The 10421-nt window shown below is 40.6% G+C and overlaps 3 protein-coding genes across 5 annotated transcripts in view; 2 read left to right on the top strand and 1 right to left on the bottom strand.

Moving 5' to 3' along the window:
• The first annotated feature begins 508 nt into the window (after nucleotides 1–508).
• On the top strand, nucleotides 509–3248 carry mrto4 (MRT4 homolog, ribosome maturation factor). The gene is made up of 8 exons (XM_070902139.1): nucleotides 509–561; nucleotides 801–859; nucleotides 966–1069; nucleotides 1422–1503; nucleotides 1601–1668; nucleotides 1758–1909; nucleotides 2479–2555; nucleotides 2662–3248. Exons 1-8 carry the CDS (start codon nucleotides 534–536, stop codon nucleotides 2803–2805), a joined length of 714 nt encoding a protein of 237 aa, XP_070758240.1. The 5' UTR covers nucleotides 509–533; the 3' UTR covers nucleotides 2806–3248.
• akr7a3 (aldo-keto reductase family 7, member A3 (aflatoxin aldehyde reductase)) lies at nucleotides 3188–7261 on the bottom strand. 3 transcript variants are annotated; one of them, XM_070902136.1, is made up of 7 exons: nucleotides 6947–7261; nucleotides 5612–5795; nucleotides 5334–5438; nucleotides 4880–4976; nucleotides 4291–4390; nucleotides 4026–4155; nucleotides 3188–3629 (listed from the first exon to the last, which is right to left on the bottom strand). In XM_070902136.1, exons 1-7 carry the CDS (start codon nucleotides 7258–7260, stop codon nucleotides 3468–3470), a joined length of 1092 nt encoding a protein of 363 aa, XP_070758237.1. In that variant the 5' UTR covers nucleotide 7261; the 3' UTR covers nucleotides 3188–3467. The 3 variants fall into 3 exon arrangements, with proteins under 3 accessions (XP_070758237.1, XP_070758236.1, XP_070758238.1); XM_070902135.1 differs by having other exon boundaries at nucleotides 5612–5799; nucleotides 6966–7261; XM_070902137.1 differs by lacking the exon at nucleotides 5334–5438.
• A 2126-nt stretch (nucleotides 7262–9387) lies between these two features.
• megf6b (multiple EGF-like-domains 6b) overlaps nucleotides 9388–10421 on the top strand; it is a 59390-nt gene continuing 58356 nt past the window's right edge. The window contains exon 1 of the mRNA XM_070902251.1: nucleotides 9388–9479. Within this exon, the coding sequence (XP_070758352.1) occupies nucleotides 9388–9479 (92 nt within the window). The remainder of the gene's footprint in view (nucleotides 9480–10421) is intronic.

Raw genomic sequence — 10421 nt, 5'->3', positions numbered from 1 at the left:
GTGCTCACTGTACTTGCAAGTTGTTGCTTTAGCTCACAGTCCCCCTAGTGGGTTTATCTGTCCATAATCCCCATTACTTCAGACAGATGCCAAATGAATTTGTGACGGCTCGGAAAGACAAAAAAAAAAAGAAGCAAAATAACTGTTGCTTTAAATGAAAATGTTATTCATTTGGCCTATTTTAGCTCATTTTAACTATCTGGTAGCATACCTTTATGCACTGCACACATAAAGGAGATCCTACCAGAAACATTTTAAATTATTTTTCCCGATGTAATATTAGTTTGAAATAACGCCAAACCTAATATGACTCTTAACTAAACGTATGTTTATAATTATTTAGGAGCAGCAGTACATCTCTGCATACCAGCAACAGCGATGAGTTACAGCCTAATTAAAAGTCCATTTTTTTTCTCTTTTCGTCTTTAGTTTTTGTAGTCAGGCAGCACGTGGCCAGCTTCACCAAACAGAAACATTTGGGGTCCTTTTACTTCACATGTGCGTCTGCTGCTCTGCCATCGTGAGACGAAACCATGCCGAAGTCAAAGAGAGACAAGAAAAGTAAGCAAATAGCTGTTTAAATTGTAATATGTACAAAAGTATTAAGTACCTTACCTTTTTAACTGGTTGACTATATGCAAGAGCTGTCGTAAACAACTGAAAACTAATGTAAATCAGGTGAAAAGCTAATGTTAGCATCTCCTCTTAGTAAAAAGTAGTTAGCATAGGGCTACTGCTGAGGGTTGACATTAGTTAAACTCATAGCTAACTGACTGCTTTTCACATGTTCTTTCCATCAGTTTCGTTAACGAAAACAGCCAAGAAAGGACTGGAGTCAAAACAGAAATTAATCGAGGAGGTGAGTGTTTTCCGGTCTGCTGTCAGCTATAGTTATATGCTATCTAGGGTTAGCTGAAGCTGTTGACATGTTTGACACTAAATTCTCCACCTGTTCTTCTTTTTAGTTACGGAAATGTGTGGACACCTACAGAAACTTGTTCATATTCTCCGTGGCCAATATGAGGAATAACAAACTGAAAGACATCAGGACAGCATGGAAACACAGCAGGTGAAGACCTCAACCAATCTGTTGGGTTGACATTTCAATTAATTTAAAGGGACATTTCAACGTTTTTACACATGGAGGTCAGCTTACTCGTCATGAGCAGGACTACTCAGCCTGTGAAAACAGTTGTATACTGTCTTCTGTGGCTCTGGAGCTCTCTTAAAGTCTGAGGGTTATCTTGGAGACTACAAATTTCAAGACAGCTTGTGTTTATAACTGGGGACTCAAGTTTGAAAGATTTGGGCGTTTACCACTCAGGGAGGTTCTAATGAAAGATGCTATCCAGTTGCATTAAGTGCCCTTTTTAACAGGAGTCGCAGGAAACAATTTAACTGGACTCTTCTCTGTTTCACAGATTCTTCTTTGGCAAAAATAAAGTTATGGTGGTTGCCTTGGGAAAAGGCCAAACAGACGAATACAAAGATAATTTGCACAAGGTAGGAAAGAGATCTTGGGTGTGGTTTTAAGACAGAAAATATCATAATAATCTGTTGCAAAGACTCAAGATTTGTATTGCCTTTTGATAATGTGCAGGTCAGCAAATATCTACGAGGAGAAGTGGGAGTACTGTTCACAAATAAAACAAAGGATGAGGTACAAGAGTAAGTAAGGCTTCACTTTATGCACAATTGTTGCAGTGATTCTCCAGATATTGTTTGTCAGTTGACTAAAGGGTGTTCTCTATCCACAGGTATTTCAATCATTTCAAAGAGATGGATTTTGCGCGGGCTGGCAACCTGGCACAAATGGACTTAACTCTGGATGAAGGACCCCTGGAACAGTTTCCTCACTCAATGGAGCCCCAGTTGAGGCAATTAGGGCTTCCCACTGCTCTCAAGAAAGGTAAGATTACAGGATTTTCTGTTGTCAACAAATCCCATGCAAAGACCAAAATCAACAATGCAATAGTCTATTTCTCAATACTTTTTGACTTTCCTACCCTGTGAGCTCCCATTGATTCTTACTGAAGATTTAAATTTTTAACGCCAGATCACAAAAAATATAGTTACATTTTCAAAACAGCTAAGCAATGTAGGTTTTAGCAAACAATACTCAGCAGAAGTAAATAGTGTATTTGTTGGGGACTATTTTCAGTCACGGATTAATACACATTTGGTGTTATAGTGAGTATTCACAGCAGCAGGGCAGTGTAGGTGGAATTGACTCTAAACAAACCACAGTTCCCATGTTTATAGTAGTGAATGAACATGTCACCCAGTGCACCAGTATGGCTCAATGTGTTTTTAAGAGTCTTTGGACAACAATGAAGGTCTAAGGCACAGAGGAATGAGCTTTATCAGGCACTGGCTGGTGGCTACACAGACAATGCTTGTTAGTAGAATCAGACTTATCATTCAGTCATCAGTTGGATATGAAACACAAGTCACATTTTGTATCATCTGTTATGAAAGGTGTGGTGACGCTGCTGAAGGACCATGAAGTCTGTAAGGAGGGAGACGTGCTAACTCCTGAGCAGGCTCGTATTCTGGTGAGTTCTTGACTGTTTGACTACAGAAAATGTTAACTGTGACATATTGTGCTGTGTTGCATTTGAGTGACTATTGGCTCTTTATCATTCATTTTTCTGTCCATAGAAACTCTTTGCAATTGAGATGGCAGAATTCAAGGTGCAGATCAAATGTATGTGGAACTCAGAAACAGGCGAGTTTGAGAACTGTGCTGGTGAGGAAGAGCCTATGCAGGATAATGAAGAAGGAGATGACGACGACGCAGAATAAAACATCTGCAAGGGCAGGAGCTTGTACACTTGTTTTTTGCCAAACGTCAACAGCAGAGGGACATTGATGTTGAAACAGCTCATCCTGACTGCCAGTGCCGCCCCTGGAGTCTGTAATCTCCATCTTCGCTCTTTTTTTTTTTACCACAAAACATGAACTTCTGTTCTTCACCTTGAATTTTAGCTTTGGACTGAATTTTTGTTTAGTAAACGCTGGTGACTGGAGTCAAAAGACTTAATGTCTTACATGTAATCATGTTGATTTCGTATTGCATGCAGGTATTTTGCCATTCAGCCAAAACAAATAAGCAGATGTCCTTTGTGTTAAACCAACCCATTTGATGCATTTTACGTGTAAGAAAAACATTGGGTTTTTTGCGGGGAAATTTGTTTTCTTTTTAATGTAACAGTTTAATTAAGGCAGATTCCATAAAAGTTTATTTTTCCCTGAAAAAATATCTTAAGTTTTCATTTTTACCTTTATACATAAACAATGAAGTGCTCTTATGCATACATACTGGTCTACAATTGATTCATTCATAAAAAAAAAAATATTTCAAGCATGATTTCAGGAAAGAAAGCAGGTAAGGAAAAGGGGCTTTAGCAGATCTATTTTCTGTATAAATGTGCAAGATTTATGGTTGTTGCTGAGATTTTGTCTCTCTATCGGAAGTAGTTTGGACACTCGTGGGCTGCGAGGTTCCAGGCGTCATTGAAGGCGGCAACCACTCTCTCGTCCAGAGGACCCTCCTCTGCAGCAGCCAAGTTTTGCTGAAGTTGCTCCATACTTGACATGCCAATGACGACTCCATCACCAAGATCACCCTGGAACAGCAAACAGTTCAGTGGTCAAAGAGAAATGTGATGCTGCCAAACCAAAACATGGCTTAATGAGGTTGGCTAAATGTGTTTCATTTGAAGTTGTTACATGGTGCAACATTTTCCAGCTACTATAAGCACCAATACAGCCTTTGACCCTGTAGTGTTGAGGTTAAATATACAACAACTGAACAGGCACTTCCAGATGGTAAAAGAGCTAGGACTTTGGTATCTGAATAGGGTGCCAGGGCAAGACCAACATTTGTTCAATAAATACATATAAATATAAAATATTGTGCAGAGTAAGACACCTACATTTCCCACATTTTAAAATTCTAATCTGTTGTATATTCTAATCTCCTTTTTGATAATGACAACATAATCTCATGGCACTGTAAGTACATTAAGTTGGGAGTGGTGGTACATCCACCGCATAGCAGCAGAAGTCATGGTGGGTTTCTCTGAGCCGTACACCGTCTCTATGGCCTTTTGAACCACATCGATCGCCTGGAAGTGACTCCGCTTCCAGTATCTGACAGGAAGGGACAGTCACAATTATTTCTTCAGTTTTGACAAAAAGCCAGAAATACCTCATTACCAACAACACGAAACAAATGGAGTTGCTTATTGTCTGGGTATTTTAAAATCAAATCAGCTGGTCTTTCACCTGTCCTGGTATGCTGCAGCCCAGCTGTTACCAAAGAATCGTCCTGCAGGCTGGGAGTCATCTTTGTCTTCGTAATGGTACTTTCCTGTCAGAAGACCACCTGCAGAGGAGGAGTGATGTCAGAATTCAATCTAAAAGTATCTAGGGTGCTACTATTTATGTACTCAGTACTGTCATTCAAAATGAAGATTTTCCAGTTAATGTCAAAGCAAGACTAAGGATAACAGCTCTGTGAGGCTGTCTGTCGGCACAGGTATGATGTTTAGCATGTTAGCATAATTAGCACTAAACACAAAGTGCAGTTGAGGCTGATGGGAATGTTGTCCAAATATGATTTAAATTAAAAGTCTGATCTGATGATGGTGCTAGATGAAAAGTTAAAGGATTACAATTCATCCTGAGGGGGGCATGGATGTGCCTACCAAATTGTACTGCAATTCATCCAATAGTTGTTGAGACATTTCACCCAAAACCACAAATGTCAACCTCATGGTGGCGCTAGAGTGAAAGTCATGGGATCACCAAAATCATTAGGATTCAACTCAAATGGTGACTGCAAGGTGCACCACAGAAGGAAGAGATACAGCACCTGCTAGAGGATTGTATGCGTAGAATCTCATTCCGCAGTATCTCAGACATGGCAGTAATTCTGTCTCAACCTGTCTTGTTGTGGCATTGTACATTCCCTGTGAATGGTTGTGTGAAAGAATGGTCAGAGATATCAAATTCAAGTATAGTAAGCAACTGAAGAAACATGGGGGTCAAGAGCACTTAATTAAAGATTAAAATGAGTTGGAAGATAACTATACAAGGATGCTTGAATATGATTTCTTTCCATAATGAAAATGACTGCCATCCTAGAGAAGCAGTTGCACAAATGTTTTTATCAGCTCACCCTGAAAACAGGAATATCCAGCCGAGCTGTGATGTGAACAAGAATGGCCACTCATATGGAGGGATGCAACATGGACATATACTGAGCAGCTCATTTACTCTGATGAATCTATAAAGGTTGTTTAAAAAAACAAAAAGTGTCCTAATACCTGATACACAGTGGGAACAATCCAGTTGTTGTGTCTGCAGATGCACACAATTTCAGCCACTTCCCATGATGCATAGTTTGACAGGCCAAACTCCTTGAATTTTCCCTGAGGGAAATATTTTAACATTAAATCATAGTTTAATAAAATATTGTCAAGTAAGCAGATAGTATCTCAACATAAGTGACAGTATCATTGATACTTGATTTTCATCATTTTTACATTGTGGACTTCAAAAGGTTTCAGCAGTTCATAAAAAATGAGGTATGTGGTCTCTGTACCTCTTTGTGGAGTTCATTGCAGGCCCTAAGGGTGTCCTGGATGGGGTTTTGGTGGTCAGGGGCATGGAGGTAGAAAAGGTCCACACAATCGGTCCGCAGCCTCTGAAGGGAGGTTTCCAGCTGCGAGCGCACGCTCTCTGGCTTCAGCGTCTTCCCATCCCAGGGATTGGCCTTGGTAGCTATGCTTACTGTCACACAGAAACAATGAATATAAAGTATGCCATTTACAGTTGGTTTCAGCAAACAGAACTGTGGGTTTTCTTTTTCACATAAACATGGAGCTCAGACATTGTGTGAGTTTGTACAGATTATCAGAATATTCAAATGAAACATTCAAACCAACCAAATAAGCTACACGTTTTGCTGAAACAAACCTGAAACCAAACAACTGCCAGAATGATGAAAGTATATTTTCTGATTTAAAGACTGACTTGAACTTGAATAAATATCTTAATGACTCTTGTGTTTATATATAATGATATTAAGAGTCTGGACTTGCCTACAAGCTCTTTAGTCCAGTCATCTTTTGATGTAGCACTATATATCTGCAGGTGAAACACTGGGTCCAATGCTGCCCACTGAGTGTAGATGTCAATATTCTCCAAAAGAGCTGCATGGTTCTGGTTCGCAGAGATTTCCCTATTAAAAACTACTTGCTGAAGACAGTTGTAATGGGTGTTTCCCACCATCAAACACAGTGGGCAGCTTACTTTATTTTATCGTATATATGCATGAGGGATCCTGTAAAATATTAATCTCAACGAAAAGATATGCCATGAGGGGGAATGCAAGATCCGTTGAGCCTGAACGACACCAGGGACTAAATGTTAGGATATCTGGGCCTCTGCCGATCTGATTTTCACCATTCTTTGTTTATTTATTGTCTCTTGTGAGTCCCCCTGCTTTAATGGAAGTGCAATACTAAATTGCTGGAGTACCTTTTTAAGGTAATAGCTAGCAAAGAGTTTAATCAAGACAAAACCTAGTAGAGTGCGTCGAAGTTATATTCTTGCTTTCAATTTGTCTGACATACATTTATTGCTGGCATGGTGTGTGTGTGTGCGTGTTTACATTTCAGACGGTAACATTTATGTTTGTTATTGTACATGGTCCTTTACCAATCAAATACATAAATCTTAGTCCTCCAAAACAAAATGTTTTATCAGTGTAAAAGTCGTGAAAACACGACCCGGTGCTGGTGAACGTCAGCCGTTGGTGACGGTTATTTTTGGTACCCACAATTCCTGTCTGATCAGCCAGGTCAGTTAGTTCACTTTAGTTACTGAGCAGAAGTTAGCACACTGAGAGAATCCAGTATTTCTGTTCACTACGAACATGGGTGCTTCTGATATACCTGTTTTGGGAAGATTCATGCCTCCTATGACCGTCTCTGACTTCCCATCCATGTACATGAAGGCTGTGTCCACCAGATTGTGTCCCCTGTCCAGAAAAGCCGTCACCATCTCCAGGCTCTGCCCGGCGTCGGCTCGTCCGCCGAACGCCATAGTTCCCAGTAAGGAAACTGGCCGTTTAGCGTGAGACGAAGACATGTTTCGACGAGCCTCAAACCTCGGTAAATGTGTGAGCACGTCTTTGATAATGTGACTCTGTCGGAGTGTGCACAGCCCTCCTTTAATTACCCACTGCATGCTATGGTACGGCAGCTAGCAAGCGGAGTGCAAAGGTCGCGTTGGAAGTGGTAGTTAGGGAGCGTCGTAAAGTTACTTAACGGAAAATGTGCTAAACTCTCATTTCACAGAAAAGCTATTTGGCTTGAGACAGTCCAAAGTTCGTTTTCTGTGACCACTTCCTGTTGTTTTAGACATGTAGGATTAGCTGTGTTAATATTTGTTCAAGTCTCTTCGCTGCATAATCTGTGGAGCACTTGTCATACTTAATGTAGCGTGTAGTTCTTGTTTTTAACCACAAGGTGTCAGCAAATTACCATCCATTTGACAAAAGATACTCATTGGCTTTCTCCTGCATCCAACAATCTGCAGTCCAGATACACTGCAGTTAAGATACTATGCATGATGCTAATAGGGTAGAGTGATCCATCAATGGCATCAGCATTAGAATGGATAGAGATGTATGCAATGTTCTCTCACGCTAGTATGTGTACAGATGGAGTGAAGATGTCTCTGTTCAGAGCATATTGTACACTCTTTACTGCACACTTGTGGTCAAACTACAAAAAAGCAAGTTTACACAGACTTCAAGTAGCTTATAATGATGCCATGAGAATATTACGATAAGAGACTAGATGTGAAATGTTTGTGGTTGCAGGAATCACTATTTTCCAAACTGTTTTAAGAAATCTCATGTATAAGTTTATTTTCCCGGCTTAATGACTCTCAAAATGAAATCATCATCATCATCTTGGTTTTTATAAAACATAAGGTTTAGTACTACTCACAATCCCATCTGTGGAGACATTGGTGCTGATGTCTCTTTATATGACATTAATATATAATTTTTTCTCTTTTAAACCATGATCTTTTATTTTGTCCTTGGAGGTGATGTCCTGTCTTTTATCTGGGCCCTGAGTCTGAAGTAAAGTTTGATTGATTGATTGAGGCCCAACAGCAGACATTTGCTCCCTGGCTTCCAAAAGGGTAAATCTGGCCATGGATATAAGTGTTTTGGAGCTCTGACATGTCTGAGAGCCCCTGATCTAATTAAAACAACATGCTTTATAGCTGGTACCCTCGGAGGTTGCACTGCCAGCGTTGACCCGGGACTCTTTAGGGTCATGAACACACATGCATGCAATGAAAGCTTTGTTTGGAGAGCAGCAGTAGCCGGTCCTGGCGGCTGACCCTTTGACCGCACCATCAGCTGTTTGCCCTGCAGAGTGACCACTAGCTGCTCCAGAATCCCTCCAAACATCCTCTGTTGCTTTATGGGTGTATCACTAGTATATCACTCAGTTTCCCTAGATGTCCATGTCTACCATGGGTGGTTTGCTTGTTCCCTCGTGCAGATGCGTCTCTGCTTTGCTCTGAGTGTGCGCTTACTTCCCGGCCCCACGAGCTTTGTTTTAATCAATATGCGCTCTTGGAACTAAATAAACGCCACATTGGTGGAAGGATTGAATATCGGCATATAAAACGATCTATGTAAATATCATAATGCAACGCCTGAAGTAGCACATATATGAGCACAAGTCTCAGTGGAAACAGTGTTTAAATCATAGTTTTTGTCAGGGTTGCTTGCGGTGGCGGTCCGTTTTTAACACAAAGATGAAGCAGAGTGACTGTAGGCGACAGTTCAAAGCTCCTAAATAAATCTGGACCGGAGGAAACCTTTCTGGTTTCAAGTCTCTGAGTGAGTACACTTTGCCGACTGCAGGGTGTTTCAGAAGCTGCTGAAGCTCTGAATAATAAATGGCACCCCTTTCCACCCCCCCCCACCCCCCATCATTACCAAGTCAATGGAGGGAGGCAGAAAGCGCTCAGCCTCCACAAGTTTCTTCCCGTCAGTCCAACATCTGCAGTGAGGAAGCGTAGGTGAGCCACAGGTTTCAGTCAGTGTCACACAGCAGCTGAGAGAGAGAGAGAATACCCCGCATGTGATGGCTGGGACGTTGTTGCAAAGTGTTGGTCATTTCCACGCGGAAGATCCTTTACGCGCCTTTTAAGTTTCTCCGCGTTGTCCGCTCGGATTCTTTTTTATCAGGTCATTTAAAAAAAAAAAAAAGTTTGACCTGAGTTGTACTCATGAATGAGTTTGCGAGGAATTCACATTTTTGAAACTCTAATCCAAGAAGAAGAAACATGGATAGTGTTATTTTTTCTTTTTTCCTAATATTTATTAAAGAAACTCATGCGTTGCGTTATGGCATCGCCAACAATCTCCAGCCCTATATGTGAGTAACCTTTTGTCCTATGTTTTATTCTTTATAGCCTATTTATCTTGTATTAAATCTTAGTGCACAAATTCTGGGATTTACTTTTCATCTTCGCTAAGATGTTATTACAGCTTCATATTCCCTTTGAAGTTTTTTGAGCATGAGTAAACTGCTCATCACCTGCACATGCATAACATTGTGTCAAAGAGAACAGAGGCTTGTGAAGTTTCTAGCTCTTGTTTCAGAGAGCAGCAGCTGGATGGCAGGTCTATTTTGTAGATGCTGGAAGATTCATTTCACTGTTGTGCGCTCCTATCAAGGTCTTTGCTTGCTTCCACTGTAATTTACATGATTATATATGAGCTCCATGTGGATGGTCTGTGCTGCATTCCTAACTCTTTCAGGCGGTTTGTTTTAAGTCCTTTAAAGTGAAGAGACAGACAATTATAACAGGTATTTTAAACCCCCCAAAATAATGAATAAGGAGCCTGAATTATGTGAGAGAAGCTTCACTGCTGTTACCTGCCACTAACAGTAAGGTCTTTCATATGCAATTATGTGTACAGCTGGAGGTGATAGTGATTACTATTGTTTATGAGATGAGCAGCTGGATGTTGTCTTAAGGTTCCTGCTGATCTCCATATGCCGAGCCTTCCTGTCTGTTCTTGGAGAGTTACCAAAGGAGTAAATGTTTCATAGATCATGTTGCACTTTCTTTTTGCCTCCTCTGTGCGCTGCAGCAAATGGTTTGAAGACATCAGTGGCAAGTCTTCTTGTGAACCCAGACAGACTTTGTGTAAGAAGGACAAAACATCACAGTTGAAGGCTTACCGTATTTTACCTGAGGGGTGAAAATGTTAACTGTCTCCTGTTTCTGCTGACATTCAGTCTCATACATACAAGTGAAAACACGTGTTTTTCTACCATATGTCCAGTGAAAACACTACAAATGTTTCATGT

The sequence above is a fragment of the Enoplosus armatus genome, chromosome 3 (genome assembly GCF_043641665.1).
Source record: "Enoplosus armatus isolate fEnoArm2 chromosome 3, fEnoArm2.hap1, whole genome shotgun sequence".
Taxonomy (NCBI): domain Eukaryota; kingdom Metazoa; phylum Chordata; class Actinopteri; order Centrarchiformes; family Enoplosidae; genus Enoplosus; species Enoplosus armatus.
This window is presented reverse-complemented; position numbering and strand designations above follow the sequence as displayed.